General features: G+C 39.1%; 1 protein-coding gene across 3 annotated transcripts in view; it reads right to left on the reverse strand.

The window, feature by feature from the left end:
- RNF130 (ring finger protein 130) overlaps nt 1-23,150 on the reverse strand; it is a 55,468-nt gene that overhangs the window by 14,006 nt on the left and 18,312 nt on the right. For 2 of the 3 annotated variants that reach the window (XM_053990794.1, XM_053990795.1), the window contains 5 exons: nt 17,335-17,585; nt 13,784-13,855; nt 11,857-11,939; nt 5,254-5,350; nt 4,051-4,255 (listed from right to left, as the gene is read on the reverse strand). In XM_053990794.1, the coding sequence (XP_053846769.1) occupies nt 4,051-4,255; nt 5,254-5,350; nt 11,857-11,939; nt 13,784-13,855; nt 17,335-17,585 (708 nt within the window). Of the gene's footprint in view, nt 1-1,925; nt 2,020-4,050; nt 4,256-5,253; nt 5,351-11,856; nt 11,940-13,783; nt 13,856-17,334; nt 17,586-23,150 lie in introns of all 3 variants that reach the window. The other variant, XM_053990792.1, reaches the window with a different exon arrangement.

Consider the following 23,150-nt stretch of genomic DNA (forward strand, 5'->3'; position numbering starts at 1 on the left):
CTTTAAGTGCCTAAAATGAGTAGTCGAACCCAGCAGCACTTGTGGAGGCTGCTCAGATCCCAAAGGATTCAGATGAAGAGCTGCTGAGGTTAAAGGCCACAGCCAAGAACCTCAGTTACATAAATAAGGGATTTTTGAAGCTCTGGTTGCTGAGTTGTGAGTTTTCTCAAGTCTGTCTCAAGCACACACTTGATGTGCTTGCGCTTCAATTCCTATCACTGAGAACTGAGCTCTCCCTGTATCAGCACACCCTTCGTTTGTACTGAGGGAACATCACTGTGAAAACACTTTGCTGGAGGCCCGAAGTCCCTGCCAATGTGCAGCAGCTTCTCCTTGCAGTAAAAACAGTCCCAGATGCCACTGAGCAACAAAAAGAAGAGTAGCAAGGAAAGGCAGAAATGCAGCAGCTATCAGTGCCCACATCTGGATGAGACTTCATGGGCTCCTGCTCCTCCTCCTTCCCAAGGACTTGCAAGTGCCCAGCAATGCAGACATTCCTGTTCTGCAGCTTATCTTCCTCCATGCTTTCCCAAGCTACTTTTCCAGGCAGATTAAAGATTAACTATGTTCAGCTGCAGCTCTGTCACCAAGCTGTTGATTGATGGCTGCAACTTCAAGATTTTGACAAATGGAAAAAAAACAAGCAGTAGACTTGATAGGGCTTTTTGAAGTTTTAAAGTTTTCTTCATGAAGCCCTTTTGGAATCAGCATATGAAAAGAGGAAGAAGATTTGAAAATTAGTGGTAATCAAAAATCCCTGATGACCAATATTACGGACCCCCCTGAAGATCATTAGCTTGAGATTGCCTAAAATTTTACACTGGAGACTCTTTGATGACTCAAATTTTACACTGGAGACTATTACACATGTTTCCATCTTATTGAGGACACCTTATACTTCCAAATAGAAAAAGAAAAAAAAAAAGGGAAAGAAAAAAAATTCCAAACCCCTTCTCTTATCTCAAAGAAAAAAAAAACCCAAACAAAATGTTTATAAAGCTGCATTTCCCAGCTGCATTTCTTTGGATCTCACCCCACTTCTGGAAGAGAGATCAGCACTTTAATGGAAACTCAGCTGTGTCAAGATGTTCTGAGACAAAGAAAGATGTTGACACTTTGCCTTCCCAAATAAAAAATTAAATTAAGATTAAACATATATCCTGAGCCCAAATATTCTGTACACATACATGAAAATAACTAGATGTACCTAGTTAATAGATCTGCAAAATACATTTATCCTTGGCCACACACAGATTTATTAAAAAAAGACTGAAAGTCATCTGTTAGGGTAATTTCTTGTCCAGCCTGCCTGAAGGGAGGCTGGAGGTTTCCACATAGGTTAAGAAAGCATGGAAACAAGCATCCCTTCATTTAAGAGAGAAGGGACAGTACTGCATTCATTGCTTTCATCTCTCCCTCATCTAAGAGGAAAAAGGTAGATTTCCATTTAAACACCTTCTTTCCCCCCCTTTGCTGAAAGTGTGAGAACTAGGAATACAGGATTATTTTTTTAATATTAAATTTGACTATAATATTGAGGTGAAAACTATAAAAGGTAACTGCAGGTACTAAGTTTTGGCTCTGGCAGGTGACTTTTGAACATAGGAATTTAATGGCAGAAATCTAATGTTTACCTAGAACAATTATCAAAAACTGACCATAAAATATTCTCTGTTGTCCCCTTTTCATGTCTCCACTTAGCAAAGAGATTTCCTCAGACAACCCAGCTAAACATAAATTAAGAGGGACTTTATGTGTTACCCTGAAACCTGCTGTTAACAGTAACACTTGTGTTTGAGAAAAGCAGGAAATGAATTTGATTCCTTGAGAAATACATATTCCCCCTTCTGTTGGTATTTATTCCCAATGTTGTCCATGACACACACCCACCAGAAACGCAGAGAAACATCTGAGTATTTACTTACTCATTAGCATTCAAGCTAGCTGTGGCTTTGATGATCATGTAGCAGAGTGTAAGGGCACTGAGGAGGCCAAAACTGGCAATAATAAACCATTCTTCTGTTGACAAAGGAAAGGGAGGAAATCACTCGTGGGAGAAAGCGATGCCAATATTTCCCTCAAACACCACTGGCGGAAGGCAAGAGGCTTCTAAGCCATGACTGGCCCCAGGAGGTGAAGCAGAAGGAGGTTAAGCCACAGAGTTACTGACGGGAGAAGGCTAGCAAAGAAGAAGTGGAGAGAGGTGCAGAAAAAAAGCACGGCACAAACAGTATTTCCTGTCTGAGCCCAAGGGTTAGTGATAAAGAAGTTACTTAACAATGTAAAGTGAAATGCAGGATCAAGGGAAAATGTAATGAAAACTCTGTCCACCCCCAAGTCAGAAAGACGACTGTCAGGTTGGGTTAGGTCTGGTGGGATGCAGCTCTTTCACACAAGCACACCCAAAGTACTGTCACACTTCAACTGTGTCTTTGCCCCCTCCCTCCTGAATTTATGTTATAGGGTTATTTAAAATCCAACAAAAATCAGGATGGATTACTCAACAGTAAAACGTAACTACAGTTTTCTACTTAAGAGACAGATATACTAATGGAAAAATAATTTCAATACTAGGGTAGACATATACACATATTAAATAAAAAGTAATACAAAGAAGTCTATTAAAGAATGTTCACTATTCAAAATTCTCCCCAGGATCAACCTAGCATACAGTAACAGTTCAGAATACAAACACTGTTGTTGAACAGCTTTTGGTTTATCTCTGATGCATCAAAGAATGCATGTGTCACCCATAAAATACAAACACTTCAAGAGCCCTTTCTAAAGCTTTATTTTATAAACATTGTCAGAATGAACTGTTGGTGATTATTTCTTGTTTTACCCTGGCATCCCATCTGTACATAAGCAGCAGTACAGCTGGGAAGAGACAGTAAAAAACACCTTCTGAAAAGGCAATTAGTAAAAAATGAAAACTACAGTTTTCCCACCCATGGCAAGGCAGCAGCACAGCAACGGATCTGTTCTTGTTCAACACAACTGAGTGCAAGGTGAACCAGAGGTTGAACACTGGATGGCAAAGTGACTTACAGGCTTTGAGGAGAATCCAGATTTTTTATGTGGATTTTCCCATCTCAGATCAGGACATTTCTAGATATGGACTATGTTTTTATGATGTGAGGGTTTTGTTTTTTTTTATGAGACATTTACTTTGCTACAGCATCTAAAGAAACACTTTTATGAACTGCATTGCTTTCACTGCCTTGTATACATGTATCAGTGGCAACCAGTGTCACTAAGTTCAAAATCTAGATCACAGATACACATAAACAAAATACAAGGAGAAAATTAGACTGTTGTACTGCATGGATTCTATTTTTCAATTCAGACAGAAAAACAACCATTCATGCATCAAGTTGAGACTGTACAGCATATGGAAAACTGATGCAATTCCACATAATCTGTATTTATTATAGTGCTATTGTACATTAAAAACCCTAGGTAAACTCCAGTAACTGGAAATTTTCCATGCTACTCTTATGGATAAGAGCTTTCAAGCAGTGCAGGAACAGTTTTTTGATGTTATAAAACACTTGGACAATACTCAAATGTTGGCACATCAAATGCTTCCTTAAGTCACAAATTTTGTAAGAAAAAACACCTGCTAAGTGATGTCAGAATTCCAGTAGCAATGTTCTCAGGGGAAAAAATGTCTGCAGAAATAGCTATCAGCTAAAATATTTATATTTATATCAATTATTGCACGTAAAGTATTCTGAAGAGATAAATACCAGTTTTGGCAATCCAGCTTCTTGTGCTGGTTACCGAATTCAGGAAGGTTATTTTGGTGCCATTTCAGTTCATCCAGGGTTCTTTGTATGCGGATCTAAATGGATATACCATTAATAATGGAAGTGTTGGCACTGTCATACCTAGAGTTATTGGTTCCAATAAGGAGCATATGCCTCTTGCAGAGACACTGAGGTCACCTTTGTCCCTGCAGGGACATCCATCACCAGGGCCCTGCAGCACAGAGGGACACACACACACCACGGAAGCCGTAGAGGGTACCGGGAGCCGAAGGACACTTACTTGTCACTGCGATGTTGATCTCTCCTGACCTTGGTGTCAGCTCCCCGTCCTGTGGCAGCTGTGACATGCCCGAGGTGCGCAGGGGCTCCAGGCTGAGGGAGCTGTCGGTGCCGAAGTCGCCGAGCGCCGAGCGCCTGCTGGCCGGCTGCCCCCGCGTCAGCCTCTCCATGTCAAAGGCGACGTTATCTGTGCACGGCACGTTGGGCTGGTGAAAAACACAGCTCCACGTTACACCAGGGAATGTTCCGCGTGCAGCACTCCCACACGTTGAATGGAACCACACACACGCACTTTGCTCAGCCCTTGTGGCTGTCCCGAGGTCACACAGGTGAGAAACACATGAATGAACAACTTCTTCCTCTTAAAGAGGAGAAGGAAGAAGCAGAAAAAAGGATGAAGATACAAGGAAGGGACTCAAGTACCCCTGTATCATAACCTATGCCGGTATGGTTTAGCACAACCATGACAAACTCTAAATTCTGCATCCTCTTCTAAAAACCCAGGGATGTTATTAACTGCAAAAAGGTCATCCACAAAATATCTGCTACTATTTCTTAGGAAATGTGCAAATTTGTGACTGACAACAGCTAAAAATGGAGGCCTGATTATTCTCACTGTCTTGAATCAAAAGCCACTTTACACAGTCTCTCCATATGTTCTTCTCTTACTTTGAAAAGAGCATCACTCTCACTTTGTAATTTTTTCCTCATACAGGAAAGATTAAAAAAATCTGCATTGAGGTTTCACCGCTTTCCCTTTGTGAACCGGTCAATGAAAGCAGTCCTCAGGGATCCCATAAGACATGAACTGCTTGAGGAAAACTCACTGGCCTTGGCTAGGGTGAGGCTTTTAATGTGCAAATTTAAGAATGCCTACAGGAAACCACAAGAACAAGAGATTCAGAGAGTAAACTTAACAAGAAGTGTTGACTGGATTTGAGAAAAAGGAAGATTACAGACAATCTAACATACTTCTGGTAGATACTCACCATAAATGCAAAAATAACAATATATTCTCAACTACTGACCAGGTAAAGAAGGAAAATCATCAAATTGGCACCAAAGAAATTTGTAAAACCCCCCAAATATTTTCTGAGTAAGGGTACGGGAACACCCTTCCCCTTCTCTCCCCTACAATTATTCTTTCTATTTTGGGTCTCAGACATGGGAGGAAGAGGAAGAGTTTCACAACCACGCAACTTACCACAATTCCCAGTGCCTTCAGAATGTTCAGTTTACACATTGGACACGTACAGTGCTCACTGAGCCATGGATCCACACAGACTTTGTGGAACACGTGCCTAGAAGAACAGAGAAGGCACATACATAATTTGCAAACAATTCTATTTAATACAATAAAAACTACTTAAACTTTTGGATAATTTTTTTTCTTATTTAAAAACACATACAATTCTTAGAATTGCCAGTATTCTGTGCTAATTGCAATAATTAAAAAAAATAAATTTAAAATATTGCTTGTTGTTGTCTTTCTTTATTAATAGTTCAATTAGGAGGAAACACTTGCAGATTTTTGTTCCCCCCTCACTCCTCTCCCCCTTTTATTGTGGATAGGAATAGTAGATGCAAGGTAGAAGAACCGAGGTGATGCCATTTCTACCACAACCTTGTCTCAGTTTTGATGCAGAATCTGAGCATAAACTTGGTAGGAAGAGCACAGACCCATCAGCTGTCAATTTTGTTCACAAGTTAGTGGAACCAACCCAAACACACCCCTGTTTGACTTTGAAAAGGCTTTTATAATCATCATATTGAAGTAAAAAGAAGGCTTTCCCTGCCATCAGTATTTCTTGATATCAAGAAGGAAAACATGTCCATCACCATATGGTTGTCATAAAAATAAAAGGAAAGGCAAACTGGGCTTTCAGAGATGGAAAAGCAAATTGGGCTCCTACTTGCAAAGCAGGGAACTCTGCAATAAGCAACAGTCTGAATTGCCTCCTACATTGCATTCAAAATCTTAGTCACGTACATGGACATAAATGTAAACGTTGGGATTGATATAAACCAGTATAACAAGGAAGGACTATGCAGAGACCAAAACAAGATATAGAAATTAAAGTAAGTAAAGGAAATGCCCCCTTTGGTTTTCAAAAGGCAAAGAACTTTTCAGAGCATATTCATGGCAGGATGGGTATCACAAGATTGTCTACCCAATATAGCTTTAGCAAATACTCCTAATAACCCAGTCTGAGTAACTGCCTATGTTAATTCCTATGATAAGAGCTCTGATCCTTCATTTCCAGTGGTGTTGACTGCAGAGCAAGAAACCAGTAAGAGCAGGCACACCCAAACACGACACACTGGTGATCATGGCAAAGATCAGCAATTACAAGGCCCGCTTAGTCAGCGAAGAGCTGTGCTCTGGAGCCAGCAGGGAAAGGGGCAGGGGCAGAACAAGCAGGTCTTGGCATCTATTTGAGGCATGAGCAGAGTCCGGAAGAGGTGGCCATGCATGCCCCAAGGCAGCACAAAGCTGAGATACTCTCTCTGTTCCCCCCTTGCTCAGGTTACACTTGTGCTCTGTGTCTGAGAAAGCTCATCATGGAATCTGGGAGTTCTTTGCTCCCTATCCCTTGAGATTTTAAAACCAGAGACCAAATGAGGCATGTTACCAGATAATTCTCTCTTAAATCTCTGGAAAGCAACCTGAAAGGCATTCTGAAACTATTAAACATGGCAAAAGACAGTATATAACAGTCTGTCTACTCAGGCTGGTGGAAGGACTAAAGAATATCAACATAATGAAGTTCTAAGCAGCTACAGCTGTATGTCCTACCTGTACTAACTAAAGATGCAGAATTTGGGTTTAAAATAGTTAACAGAAGATGGACAAGCAGCAAAATAATTTTGTGCTTATCTCTATCCCAGATAAGGCACAATAGAAACTTAAAGGACCTCAGTTAGCCACTTGGCTGGACTGTGTCCTCTAGCAAGCTGGCAGTCACAAAAAACAGGGTATGTCCAGGGCCTTCTGTTTAAATCATCACCCAAAATAGACTCACTTCTATTATTATTAAGTCTTAATGTAGTCCCTTTATCACTCACAAAACTACAGGAAACAATGTTTAGAAACTCTGGGTGATACATAATGGTTTGAAATATTCTGAAACATACAGAGATGCTATTTTTCTATGTTAGGCAAATTATGACTTTTATTTGCTTATGTTTGAAGCCTCTGAAGTGTGTTTTTTAAAGTAGAACAAACCTGAAAATCTAGTATTTTGGATAAGAGCAGACATCAAGACTCCACAGAAGTATGAAAACAGCTTTATTACATCATTATTGGCTAATCAGTGCTGTAGAAGCACTCAGATCAAGTGAAGCAGGCGACTGATATAGATGCCAACATGAATCCACTAAATATTATGAGTTATTTTAAAAAGTCATTAGCACTTTGATATATTTATATACACAGCCCAATTGTTTTTATGACCTCCTAATTCCTTGCTTTTAGTTCCTAAATCTTCAAGGATGTTTATTAATGTGTTTCAAAGAAGTGCAGTTCTCCAAAGGTTATTGATTTAGAAAGCATGGCTCTGCCTACTACTTACACAGTTTCTCTACCTCTTAAAAAGTTTGCTGATAGCATCATTGTGGCTCAGGCTCTGTCTGGATTTCTCTGTTTGCAAGAGTTAAAAAGCAGTTATACAGCAATGACGACAGCAAACAAGAATTATTTCAAAACCTCACCCTGACCAAGTAAGCCCTTACAATTTCTGCTCCCATAAAACCTCCTCCATCTTTCCACTTCTGTATTTGGTATTCCAAGACCATAAACGTGACGAGTTCTTGGTCACGACAGCTGATGACATTCCCCAGGAGCCAGGAGTCAGGTGTGACACAGCCTCGGGCTGGAGGGAGCAGGGCCAGCAGCCAGGCTGGCAGCGCTGACGGAGTCTCCCACGCGGGCACAACTCCAGGCAGGTGACCTGCAGGTATTTTTCCACTCTGTCAGCACACTCCATCCAGCTGCCCTCCAGCTGGTAATAAACACCCTAACACCGACTCTTGTACAATGGGGATTCTTTGCAGCATTTCACAGGGGAGAAAGTGACTTGGGGATCTCTTTTGGTGGTATAAGGCCTCCAAATTCACACATCACAGAAGGAGAAGGGTTGAATGATTTACAAGTGCTGTTTCCCTAGAGCTCACTACCCTTCCCTGCTCTCAGTGCAGCATCCCACCAAAGGGTCCTTTGCTGCTGCAAAGCAGGTTCTTTGGCTACTGCTGGAGGCAGATGCTCGCCTGGCCCTGGGGTCCAAGGCACTGCAGGAAGCAGAAAGGATGCCATCAAGACTCTATGTTAATTTGGTCTTAAAAAGGTAGCTATTTGCAGCAGCACAGAATTAAATATAAAAATCTGAAAATCCAGTTCAGTCAATTTTGTCACTTTCCTCCTTCTTGCCCAAGACAGGAATTAAAACTTTGGCTCAAAAGCCATTTATTTTATAGTATTCGCTACTCTTTTAATGATTTTCCTATCTTGTTAATTCCTTCCTTCCTTGGCCATCTTTCTGCCCTTTCCAATGTCATTTTCTGTTCTTCTCTAACCTGTCACTTTGCTCTCCCCTTCCCTTATCTCTCACTAATCCTTCACACTACCCACTCCTGATCCCTTTTCACCTAGTGCCTTGTTCAGCCCCTAGGTGCATTCTGTGATGGCAGAATAAAGTTATCTGAATAAGGAATATGGTCCATGAGGTTTGTCTTTTGCTAGGATCCCTCTGACATTTGCTTCCTCTACTCACTTTTCACTTACATAATGACATTCACAAAAGATACATTCCTCAGGCTTGGAAGCCTAAAACAGATGGCTGCTTGTCCCTCTGTGCACTAAAGCTCTAAGTATGTCCATAGGCTGCTGGAACTGAACACCTCTCTCTGAAGCACAAAGTGAACTTCTGCAAACAACGCAGTTGAACTTCTACCACTTCACTTTAGTTTATTTTAAGTTGGCCACAATTTCCCACGTACCACAAAACTTTATATCACAAATGTGGTGTTTCACTACAGAATTTTAGGTGAAACTTGCTCAGCTGCTGGTAGATTTTGCCTGCTGTGTGTCTGCCCAGATCAGATTCCTCTGCTGAAGCATGGTGTGACAGACCATACTTAACTGCAGAGAACAACTGTGCTACTAAAGGGAAAGGCTACTTTTAAATTGATGAAAGCAGCAAAGATGTCACATGTCAGTGATTCCTACTGTCTAATGATTACAACAGGCACAGTGAGAACTTCTAGCCTTTTATTTGCTTCCTCTTGGTCAAGTAATTTTCTCCATGGTTTCCTTGCAATTTATTTTCTCATTTGGCTTAGAAACTCTCTTGAAGGCTTTGTTTTATTGTCTGTGTGCTATTTTTTTCTTTTTTTTTCTTTAACTAACATTGCATGCTGCACTAAAATAGAAGGTTGAAATATGAGGAAGCAGAAAGGAGTTAAACTTCCATAACAAGATTTGGGGAGAATCATCTCAGGTAACGAAGACTGAAAAATCTCACATGGAATCTGAAATTTATTGGGCCCATCTTTGAAGGTAGTAGTTGGCTTTTCATCTACAAATATAAAAATGTCTTGTGGAAAGCATCCATCCTAGCCTAGATGGTTTTGCACTTAACTTAAAAGCTGGGCTGCAGCAAATGAAAAGTGAGATGTAAAAAAGAAGTAGAAAGCAAACATAAAAGTTGCCATACAACCTTTGGCAGGAATGTAATCTGAGCCTTCGCTGACCTTACATTCTTGTGAAAAACAGAACAGAAAATGATCTACACAAGAGCCTTGATCTCTCCTTTACATGGGAAACTGCACTGGGGCAGGTTGTGCTGAGGTGGCAGCCAGGTGCACCTGCATGCAGCTGTAACTACCCCGAGAGCCCAGAGCCTCCTGTCTGCAGGACTGCAGCTCAACAAGGGTGTCTGAAGAAAAAGGACTTTTCTTTTTTTTTTTAATTAAAAAACTAAATCAATGATCACCTTGTTCAAATGGTCTGTATTGTATCTGTGGATATCAGCAACATATCCACTGCTTGCAAAGGGGCAGTTGTTTAACTAAGAAGTTGGCTTTTAATCCCAACTCTGCCTTGTGCTCAGTGGGAACAGCTGTTTTCCTATCAGGGAAAGAGTCATTCTCTCTTCACTGGCAAGGACCTCCTCCTGGCCTTTGTTCAGTACCAAGAGAAAGGCACAAAAGAGTGGGACTTGTGACCTTTCATTCCATGACCTTGAGCCTCACAGCAGAACAGCACAAGAGAAACTTTCTTAAGAGGCAGTTCACAAAACAATCATCTCAGTGGTCCAAAACTGGTAGGCAATTTCCAGAAGTTCCTCCTCTAATTTCTGAATAACCTTCTGCATAACATATCAAAAGAGCAGGGCTTAATTCACCTATACAAGCTTCACTTGAGATTGGAATAAATGGTGTAACTCTGAAATATTTACTTTACACTTGGGAGTACATTTTTTCAGGGCAAGAGGACATCAACTTTAAGTAAAAATGACTGAACTGTAAAAAAGAAATGCACATACATCCACATGACCAAAGGCTCACAAATCTTTCCAATCTAAGCTCTTCTATTCCTAAATATTTTAATGAGAGTTTCCAAATAATCAATTGTAGGGCATTTTAGCTAAACAACACTGAGAATCTAAAACAGGTCATTGTTTCCTGCTCTCCAAGAGGTAAGAACACAGAGAACAGTAAACTGAATTAAATTTTTGGCTACAGAAGTATAATGCACACATATTTTTATCAATAAAATAAAAATAAAATAAGAAAATAAAAAGAAAATAATACTGTTTTCCTTCTATGATTATGGAAATACTCTGCACATTAGAAGATATTCAAGCTATTCAGAACAGCCTGCAGGAGGATTTAGAAGACCAATAATGAGCTCTTATGTGCTGCTGCTGCCTGACTGGAGATCAACTCCAACACATGACTTTGCTGCTTCTAGAGTATCATGCAGAACCATTTATGTACCAAGCACAAGCCAAGTTATTGGATCTTGCTGCATATATACAACCTAATTTACACGTGGGTTTTGTGCCTGGAGATGAGCAAAAAGCTTTGCATTTCAGAGCACAAGGGAAAGATGTCCTTGATAATGCTTAATGCTACCAAAATGTATGATTCATCAAAATCAGCCACCGGGGGAAAAGTATTTAAAAGCATCTCTCAAAGAGAAAATGTCCCAAAACAACTCAAGAATGGAATTGGAATGGAAGCAAACTAAAAACCTGTAAATGTCAACACAATGCTATAAAAGGGAAGGAAGGTGCAGTAATGCAGAATCACCAGCAAGTACAAATCTTCAGACACAAGCCAAGATCACACTGCATTGAAGAGACCAAAGACAGATGACAGCACAGTGGCTGACTACTGTCAGGAAGTATGAAGGTTGCAAAGACTGCATTTCCATTCCCTACATTTTCAAAAAACAGCAGCTAGTTGTTGCACATCTACAGTACAGAATGCTGCTGCTGTACCTGGCTCATTATACTGAAGTTTTTTGAGTCTGCCCATCACTTGGTCCTTAAACCTGCACCTCTCCACGTCACTGAAATCTCAATAACTCTATTACCAATATCTTTAATATAATTCTGTTTAATCCCCATTGTCCTAACAGTGCCAACACCCACCTTCACACCTTCTGGCACCATAGTCTAAAATAAAGTGCCTGTAATTGGGACTGGAAACATCCAACAAATGCATTTGTGAATTACAATGCACCTATTACATGAAATGAAGCAAAAGAGAAGAGTTTCCAAACAAAGCAACTTTATTATCTTACTTGCATGGCAAAATGCGAACAACATCATTCTGCTTGTAACTCTCAATGCAGACAGCACAATGATCAAAGTCTGGGTCTGTTTCCTAAAATGAACAGAATGAGAATTCAAGTCAAGAGTTGAGGCTATGACAAATGTCAAAGTAGTTGTGACTAGAACATGAACTGCACTGTGCCAAGTGGCTGTTACTAAGATATAAACCCAGTGGCTGGATTATTATATTCCACCATAAGCAAGAAAAGCATTCATACATGCAAAACTCCCCCTTCTTGGAGCTGGTAAATCATCATTTAATACATAAGCTAAGGCCTAAGAGGATTCTAATGTTCAGTGAAATCATAATAAAATATAGTGGAGATTTTCCTAGATTTCCTTTTTTTTACTTCCAGCTTAGAGCTAACATTTGTATTTTTTTTGTTTGTTTGTTTGTTTTTGTTTTCTTTTATTTTCTTTGGCAGAATAAGAATTCTGGAGCTCATTTTTACAGCCTGAGCACATTTTACTTAGTGCAGAGTAGTCCCATATTTATGTCTGTTGCTTACTTTTTTTGATGATGAATTATCATCATTCTTATTGAGACATGAATATGAGGATCACTGATTGACCAGCTCCTCTATTTTCTGTTTTCCAGAAGTTATCATTTTTAAAAATTATATTTTTAATTATGATATTTTAAAATGTCAGATGAAAAAGAAGGGCCTTCATTTGTATATAGACATGGCATCAACAATACATATTTAAAATGTTTGGGCCTGTGACACAAAACAGGCTGTGCCTTCTCTTAGTTCAACTTCATTATTCTTTTTGAAGCCAACCAGCTACAAGCCAGACACCAAGACAGGGACCAGAGCAAGGCCACAGCTACTCAAGGTCAGCACCAGCCAGGGCTGCACACAGAGAATCCTGAGGAAGAATTCAGCTCCTCTGAGGAAGAAAAGGTTTTTCCCACTCTGTTCACCTCCATGTGCACCTCATGCTGTCTGTACTGCAACCTACATAGCACTTGCCAGTTCTGAATTTATGCTGTCAAGACAACAGCATTGTTTTACATGGAAAGGTTCCTCTAATTTGTATGTTCTCCCATTTCAGAAAAGATTTAGTGCAGTGGGCTGTTTTGAAATAGAACTACATAGGGAGGGAGGAAGAACAGAAAGACATTTTCTCTGCCTTCTCTCTGGAAGCAAATTTTCCTATGACTTCCTAATCTCCCACTGCTGATACTGTTGATAAGAAAGAAAAAAGGAATCACAATAAAAAGGCCCTAAGAAATAATATTTTAAAAATCAAATTATAGCCAGAATTCCCCTGCCTTTTGAAAATTAAAGCAAAAAAATTAAGCAAGATTAAATGACTGTTTTTTCCTTCCAGAGTCAAAAATAAAGCAATACTGCTCTCAAAAGTAGAAAAAGCTTAGGACATAACACACCATATATTTTAGTCTGTATACTAGCAAGAAATATTCTTGGAGTAACTTTGACTGAAACACCTCTTTAAGCTCCCCCTTAACTTACTGAATAATCATATTTTACTTAAGAGGTTATCTTCAATTACCTGTCTTTTAAATTTATTTTTCCTTTACAGAACTTACATATGATAAGGTTCTAAGCTTTAAAATTCCACATAAACAATGCCAGTCCTATCTACTCGTGCCAGAACACCCTCCCAGTCAGCCAGCACACAAAACCACCCTCAGTCACAGCTGCCAGATGGAGTGCAAATAGTATTTAAGCAGGAAAACCTTCTTTGAAATATACAGCACACATCAATACTAACAGTTACACAAAATATTGTGCCACAGGACAAAGTAAGCCTCCAACAAGGAAGGCAAAGTCATAAATCAGAAACATAAAGAAAATACGGAGATTGTTTCCCCAGAAAAAAATTAAACATGATACTCAAGTTTATCATGTCGAAATCTTATTATTATACCTTATCACCCTTCTTTACTGTCCTGGTTGTCAATTTACCAATGGCTTTCTTGGCAGCATCTCCAAGACGACGCTAATAAAGTGATAAAGAAGAGAACACAAATTAACCCTGATAAACAAGCTTCATTAGTGTCCTTTACAATGACTTATTTGGACTCAATAATACCACTGCAATACACACTATGGCAGCAGGCCAACACATAAGACAAAATGCAAACACAAAAAAGCACAGAGATTTGTTGAGAAGGAAAAATAGTCAACAGTTGAATCCTCAAATGCTCTCCACAAGCATGGGCATAAAACTCATGGACTGTACAGAAGTCCACAGAAATGAATCAACATTGATGTGCAAAACTAATCAAACCCAGGTTGCAGGACAAAAGCTGAAGCAATGTCCCCTCCCAATGATTTCCATTATATTCTGCTCATACTGGTTTTTATTTAGTGTGCTGTAGTATAGTGCTTGTTCTCTTATGCTTGAATTATTTTTATATTTCCACTCTGAGCAGGCTGATCTTATTCTGAGATGCAAAAGATCCTCCCAGTGTAACCTAGTTTCTCTCTTGCTATTACCCAAAACCACCAGGATCTCATAAAAGAAAAAATGATGGGTCATGAAATCTAAATAAGCCAATAGAGACTTAAATAAAGCTGAAATTAATACTGGTTTGAAGGTAACCTCAATTTGAATGCAGAGGGTGAGGTTTTTTATTTTTTTTGCTGTTTATGCTGCTTTATGACCATCACAGCTGGATGGAAGGAGGCTTTTCTGACATCCAAGTGCTGATTCCTGTTGAAATGCCCAGTTCCCAGCCAGTAAAGAACAGCTGTTTGTCACTGTTTTCCCAGTGGGGTCCCAGAGATGGGCACCGAATGAAACAAAGATCCTGTCATCTTCCTTCAGGGACATGAGACATCAGATTTGGTTTACAACTGACTTAAAAACCAGAAGTGATGTATTTTCTCTGTCCCCTCCAACCTGTACTAAGTACTCTGCCTTGAAAGAGATAGGCTGCTTGTCAGAATGCAGCTCTCAAAACTTCTCCTGCAGTCTGCAATATATGCGTGGGGTTTTGTGCCCACCTTCTATAAAACTGAAACCCAAATTCACATATTTCCTCACATGCAAACAGCAATTAAAGTTGCTTTTATTTACAAAACACAACAACCTCAGAAGTCTGTGTCACAAGTGAGTGTACCACTTATTCTAGAATTACATACGCACTTTTCTTCCTTGTGATTTTCACAGAACAGCAGCTCTTATTCGATATTTTTTAGAACAAGGATTTGAAAAAAATTAGATAAACAGTCCCAGCTACTGAAGTACATCCATGTAGGAAGCACAGCACCAGAAGCAGACCTGGGATGGGAAATTATATGCTTGCTAAAGTCAGAAATCTCACCCTAATTTCAGTATGCAAGAATTTGGTCAATTTAAGCCAATCTAAACCCTGGAACAAGCATATTGGCCTGAGCACTTAATGACACAGAACACACTGGGCACACTGCTGGAATAGATAACCACTGCATAACCAAAAGTGTGATTACTAAGAGAGGAATGAGGCTGAAATGGCATTTATCTTATATGCTCAACTCCGACAGCAAAGTAAACGTGGGTAGCATCTATATTTCGTTCTACTGCATGTAGATTGTATATGCACTACACGAAATTTTAAAGATTATTTTCCCATTGAAAGCATAATATTTCTGCAGAACTCTTCCAACATATTGAAGTTCTTTTACGTAAATAGATTTGCTAAATAATAACTTCCATCTCTTCCGTTTAAGAGGTCAACCTCTTCCATTTTCTAATTTTAACAAATACTCTTTCATGCTAACACTGGAAATGCTCAGGATTTGCTATTTTGCTAAGTTAGGGCACAGGCACACAGCATATGCTTGCTTTTAAAACCCACAACTGTCTGGATGGAAAAGGTCATTTCCACATGCAAAAGAGTTTCACACCTCCGGCGGAAGCACGCAAGAATAACGATGTGAAACACCAATATCTACTTGTGTTATCTACAAAACACAGCAAGTTTTTGATGGCTTTGATTTAAAAAACAGAAAAGCTTGTGCCTTGACATAACTTAAAAACAAGATCATAGCCTAAACCAAGGCTATTTCATCACTAACAGTACAGTCTTTGTGAAAGCTCTCAAAGCTCTTTAAAAATAAGCTGTAGCTGTCGCCACCTTCTTATTAAAGTTTAATAAGCTTGGCTTTTTAAACCACATAAAATTTTTATCAAGTTTCTCCTGACCTTTGTAAAAATCTAAAGAAAGAAAAAAGGTCATAAGAGCCCTTTCCCAATGGAGCAACTGTTTTGAAACGTGGACATTTGGAAGGAGCCTAAAGCCATGTAGGGGATAGAGAAGGCACAATTTAGTATTCCACAGACATTCATTAAGTTATAGTTATATTTAAACTTTCACCATCCCAAGGGACCACACTAAGTACCGGCTACAGTGTGGTCATTTAAGAATGACATCCTTAAGAAAATCTACAGGATGCCCATGGGACCTGCAGTATCAGACACTATTTATAGCAACTGAAAAGGAAATCCTGTGCCACAGCCGAGGTTTTGTAAGTTTGAATTTATTTTAGGTCTGACAGAACACGACAAAACTGGCCCACAGTCAGCTGCTGTGTTATCAGCTGTAGTTTGGGGGAAAGGGGTGACAGCGACTAGAGGTCAGGAGGTTTCTAAGTTAGCCTTGACAAAGAGACAGGGCAAAGAGTGCACTGTGGATTTCTTGAGGTTTAGTGACCCTTCTCAATAAAAGCCAAGGCACACTATGGGGGGTCATTAAGTCCACACTAGTAAAACATTTACTTCTAAAATTTATCTGTGTTTGAGTTGACAACTTGAATTAGTCTAGATCTCTGAGTATGGCCATACATAACTCAGTTCTTAAACAAATTAAGAGTTGAAAAAGAATGTAAGAGAGGCATATTGGACAAAGTTTTGGTTAAAATATATGACCAGGAGAATTAGGCACTCCTTACCAAGGGTGATCTTAAATAAAGTTGAAAGTTAACACAGACCACTAAGGAGCTCTACACCTTAGTTTTCTTACCCTAACATTGGTAACAGATTATGGTTTGGGAATACTTTTGCACAATTTTTGAATTACCTTAACTATTACAGAACATATCCTTAAGAGCATGGAGAGAATTTGTAACATTTGCTCAGTGTTCCTCTACATTACACAAGTTGATTCACAATTTAACTTTCCTCCTCATTCCCAACATACATCCAGTATGTATTACTCAGCCAACACAGAATCCATCTTACTTTTGGACTTACACAAACCAAAACTCAAGTATTTTGCTTCAGTTCTTTTCCTTCCTGTCATGTCTAGGATCTAAACCAGTGCTGCTCAGGATGAAAACAATTTTCTATATAAAAATCCTTGTCTGTCAACATGCCCTGCCTTGGAACAAAGAGGTTCTGAACACCAGTTTGATGGGCATTCCTTATTTTTTCCTCTGTTGACTATTGTATACAGAACATATTATCTCCATATCATAAGAGAAGAGACCCCTTACCTGATTCCTGTCACGTGCACTTGTGTACCTGATCTTCTGGATGAAGTAAAATATTAACCATGCTGAAGAAATGATCATCAAAACAATGAATGATATTGACACAAAGACTAGAGAGCCCCGACTGAAGTTCTTCGGAGGAACACGGGACCCCACTGCTATGGCCATCAGGACAGAGATATTCTTTTCCAAGTAATTCAAGATCTCCTTAACCTTCGATTCTGTAATCATGACAGCAACAATGTCTCCAGTTCCTATAAAAAGGGGAAAAAAGTTTAATTTCTATTTAAAATTAACATGGCATGATGCTCACAAGATTTTCCAAATGCAAAGCCATTTGACAACTCAGGTTTTAATCTAAGCCATCTATGATACATGAAACATGCTACTGGGCATTCTACTTATGCCTTGTCCTTCAAACCCAGATTTTCAAATTAGGGCATTAACCTTTGCCCTAAACTCTCTGCAGCTCCACACACAGTAACAGATCTCTACTGCTAGTACACAGTACTTCCCACATTGTAATTACTGTGTGCAGTCTGAACAAGCTTTCAAAAGTACATTTGTTCCAGATCTGAAGCTGTGAATACCTAAACAGGCAACTCTCAAAAAAACATTTAGGAGATAAGTGAGAATACTGCTCGAGTGCCCTTAGCATAGGCAGTGCTGTGGATGTTGCTGGGGAGAGTTATGCAAGTTCCCCTGCATGGTTATGTGGCTGCAAAGTAGAAGAGAATTGAAAAAACTTGGCAGAAGTTTGGCTGCTGATTTTATCACCCATACAAAGACACGCTTGATAGGATCGCAAAGAGGCTGTCAGCTTCATCAGCTCCATTTTCAATGTGTAGCCCATCTGTTTTCATAGTGTCTTGCCTCTAGACTATTTCCTGTCCCAAAGGGAAAATTATTGGTACAAGGATAATAACAAAACCATAAGCCTTGCTGAAAAAGAACAAAATCACCTATAGAGCAGAGAGATCACCTATGTTTGAAAGCAAAGACCTCATTAAAAAAAGAGCATCTTGAACACACGGTAATTCTAAGTTAAAAGAAAGAAAAGTTTTAGAAAAACCAAAGCCAGAAAGAAAAAAAACCTTGTGAAGCTTCATTCTTATTCATCCAGACTTATTTGCTTCCAATACTAAAAACCCTTTCAAGACCTATTTTCAAAATGCTTGCAAAATCTGTTCATCTGCTTGTTCCATCTGCTTGCTCCAACTCACATTCCCTCAGAGAAGAACTGTATAAGGCAAACGACTTCAGCACCAAAATTCTGGATTTAAGCTACAGAGAACCTAGTGACAGTAGAGAACATGAGGTCCTATTTTAACACAAGGCATTTGTTCCAAGTCTTTTAATCACAGCCTAATTTTTAAGAAGCTACTGTATCCACAAAATTATGTTCAAGAGCCAAAAGAGCAGCACCTTTGAAACCCTGGGCACAATAATTCAGGGTGACAGCTGTATAATTTTCCAAAATGGGGACTTATTATAGAGTTGTGCAAGAGCCTTAAATGTTCCCTTGTTACTCTTTATTATTTATTTACCGTCACTATCATCAGTTTTCCCATTAAGTTCACTAACATTAGTGATGTGGATTGTGCTGACAGAACTACTCAAAAGAATCAAAACTGGTAATGTCAGAAATTAAAATTTGCACAATAATTGAAAAAAAAATTCCACAGCCCTCAAATTGCTTTCCTCAAGAAATTTCAACTTTTCTTTATTTAAAATTGAAATCGCAAAGTCATTCAGGCCTTGTCCTGCTACCACGGGACTGAATAGGACAAGAAAGTTCAGTGTTTCCTTCTGAATATTTTTGAAACAGTGCCACAGTAATTCAAAAGCTTTGAGTAGCAATGAAAACTCAACACAATGTATTTAATCTCTAGTATAGCACAAACTCACACAAGATCAATTTTAATCCAGCTCTCAAGAGAAACTTCAGTACCAAGTTTGGTTTCATGCAAAAATAACCAAGATATTTAATAGACAGCAAAATCTCAGAGTAAAAGTCCATCACTAGCTTTATTTTCATGGACACCTACCCAGATTCCTATTTGTCCAGTTGGGAAGACAGTTCCTGCCCAGACTTGCAGCACATTTTTACAGCACAAGAAATACCCTTTCTGCAAGACCCTGTATTTAGATGCAGAACATGCTCCTGCAACCCCAAATCCCTGCAGTTCAGATAGTGCAAGATCAATCAAGAGCAGATAATTTGTATTGCTTGATATTTTCCCCAGACTTCACTTCTGCTCTTCATATCTAGTTCAGACAGGGAAGAAAAGCAGGGAAGGGTACAGGAAGACTGTATTCCCCAGAGCACATTCTGCTAAGCTTCCCCAGTAGGAATTTATTTGCACTGAGAAATTACGTTAGTATCAAAATATCAAGCTAAAGCACTCAGTGTAATATTCTAACATGATTTATAGTTATCTGCAAAGCAAATATGACAAAGATCTTCTGATACTAGTCCAGTTCTATCTGAATCCAAAGCTGAAGCCTCTACCTATTCCCTGCTGCCCAGGGAATGTGACAAAGCTGACAATCTGTCACGCGTTTTATATAAAGCCCAGCACAATGGGAACCTCTGGCATCACTGCAAAGTGATTTGCATTCCAAATGACTCAACTGGGAACAGCCAAAGTGCTACTGCTGCTTCTGACCCCGCCAGAACCAAGGAGAACTTCAGAAAAGAAAAATAAATTATGTCTGTTTAACATACTGAAGCTCAGTGGAAACTGGGACTTGGTTCATCTGTATTTTTGTCAGGGGCATCACCCTAAATAATTTTAGCAAGAACTCCCTGTTTGAGAACAATTGGGGGCAGGAGGAGACAGTGACTCATTTATTTTAAGCACCTTGAAACCTTGTATTTCTGAAACTTTAGCAGAAAAAAATCCTCAGGTGAAGACAGAAAGACTAAGAGTGTTTGTGAAACTCAGAATATGGTCTTACTCCATGATCTTACAAAAAGCAATATTCTCCTCAGCCAAGAACACAGTGTCCAGAGCAAAGAATCTGGATTGCTTACTAAAGCCAATGAACTACACATGGAACCACAGATGACAAGCTAGGACAGACGGTAGGCATAAGATAAATATTGATGTTTGTAAACATAAATAATTTAATTGCTATCATCCAAGCCCAGGAATCCATTTCTAGCTTGCAATTTTACCATGCGCATGTTTAATCAGAATAGTTATACAACTCTGTGTATGAAAAGAGATGAAGTTGTGACTAATCATTAAATCTGTGTAATGTTACATTGTGAGAGCAGAAGACAGAAGAAATTAAGAGCCTAGAAAACAGTAAAAACAAGACTATGGGATAAACAGCAACATCTAGGAGTTTCCTGTAGAGCTCATAAGGAAACTGCTTTGCTCTCTCACTGACCTATTCACATTCCCTAGCAATTCTAAAAGAGCATGCTCAGAAAGTCAATAAAAAGTAATCTCAAAGAAATGTTACAAGTGTCATCACAGGCAAATATTTGTGGTGCTTTTGTTGTGTTGGGATTTTTTGTAGGTTTTTTTATTGTCTTTGTTGTTGTTAATTCTTGACTACCAAATATTTATCTGAAGCTCAAAATATGGTTAACTATGTCCAGGATACCAGGCTGAAGCTGAAGACAGGTATGGTTCAAAGAGCAGACTTTGGACACCTTCAACCCAGCTAGCATCCACTGGGGGTTGCAGGGAATGCAGCCTGGCAAAATGCAACTGCCAATCAGGGCTGCAATGCTTCAACCACCTTCTTGCAGATGGGGAGGGCAAAACCTTAGATCCTACCTTGAGTGTGGAATGTGTCAGACCACCTGTAAGAGGCACTGAACTACTGTTACTTGATGCAACAAGGTTTGCAGAGAATTGAGAATTAAGTCAGATACTCATAACAAAGGTCAGTGATTTGCTAATGGCTGGTATTTTAAGCTGAAGTCCTTGCAATAAGTCTCTGATAGTGGCTGCTGATGCTGCAGACACAGCATGAAGCACACAGACTGCACTCATCTCATGCTTGTGAAAGAATACTGTCCTCTCTTTAAATAGCAGAGAAAATTTAACTGCAACCGAGTCCTTTCATCACTTCTTTCTGAAAAACCTAAACATAGCACATTTACCTGAGTAATTCTGCTGGTGAAAATTTCAGAGTACTTCCTTAGAAAACACAAATTCCCCATTCCCTGATAAAGGTAAAGATTGGTCCAGATAGTCACTTAAAAGATGGATTCAGACAGTGAAATGCACTGCCTTTCTGAGTGCAGCAATAGGATATCATCATGATAATGTAATTGGAAATAAAACTGTCCATCCTCAAAAGCCAGACTTCCCTATTCTTCTATTACTTCTCTATTCTTCGATTAAAATCCTGTAGCTGTATGCTAAGCATTTCTGAATGCATTGTATCAGAAATAAAAAGACAGCAACACCTACTATTCAGTACTCAGGAAAGGGATCAATCCTATTACTGTGAGCGACAGATTTCTTGGAATAACATCAACTAACAGTGAAACCACTCCAACAGAATTTGGGATCCCAGAAAATGACAAAGAAAGCAGGAAAGCAATAATGAAAGCTATAGCTGTATATGAAATTTTGAGATACCAATTGTGAGCTCTATGAAAACACCAGAAGACATCTGAGCTGCATGAGGGCAGAGGTGGAAGCAAGGATCTCCTCTACAAGGGAAGGGATTCAGCCACAGAGGATATAATCCATGGAACCTGTGAGGTAAAGGATAATGGAAGGGCATATTGACCTGTATGCAAAGCTGTGCTGCTAGAAAAAGTAGGCTTGGGGAGAACTGTTTTTAAATAAAAATTCCATGGCACAACAGTGGGGAAACCCACACATTTATCAGGTACCTTAATATTTTTGTCTGATGCAAAAGAAAGAAATTCGTTGTGAAGAGTAACTCCTACATTCTAAACAGGTTTATGGCAAAGCAGACACCAAGAGGACGAGCCTTGGCATATCTTCAGAGTCATTAAAACCGGTCTAGCTGCACATATTTTTATTTTGATCTAATCAGAAAGTAAACAAGAGCACATCCAAGCTGTCAACACGAGCATTCTCAAGAGTAGAATATGTTGTTTGAGATGTCCCAAATCAAATACTTCTGAAAACAGAAAAAGACCATAATATTTGACAGTTATTGCATTCTAAACAAGACAAGAATTTAATGCCAAGAATAAAGATTAATTTTAAAATGAGACTAGTAGCATTTTAAAATATTTGTCTTCCTGTTGCCTTAATAATATTGAAAATGTTGACTTATTCCCTGTATGTAAATGTTTAGTTTAGGATGCCTATTTTATGTAGTGTCAGACACCAAAACAGATTTTACAAAATTACCATGAGAAAAATCATGAAGGGCAGCAGCATATGAAACTATTACACAAAAGTCAGGCTTTCACAGGGTGCCTCAGTTAAACACAACTGGTGGAACAACCTTCTATCCCAAAACACTGAGCAGGTATTTTCAGAAATCACAAGTCTCTTTGCTGCACAAACCTATGCAAAACAACCTAAATAAAAAAGCTTCTGAAATTAAAACTTGAATTCTCTCTACTCAAGAGAACAAAGAAGTAGGTATTTCAAGTTCAGTGAGGAAAAGGCTTCTATAAAAATACTCTTAATGTGAATCTGAAGAACACTCAAAACTCTTCTTTGTAGCAAAAAGAACTTCAACAGATTTCACTCTGTCAGGTAAAGAGAGGGTCCTGCTCTGTGCCCTCTAAACATGATTACACACACTTCAGTGTTCTGCAATGTGCCAGACACTGCTGTACTGCAGACATGATGGACCATCACAAA

The sequence above is a fragment of the Vidua macroura genome, chromosome 15, assembly GCF_024509145.1.
Source record: "Vidua macroura isolate BioBank_ID:100142 chromosome 15, ASM2450914v1, whole genome shotgun sequence".
Classification (NCBI taxonomy): domain Eukaryota; kingdom Metazoa; phylum Chordata; class Aves; order Passeriformes; family Viduidae; genus Vidua; species Vidua macroura.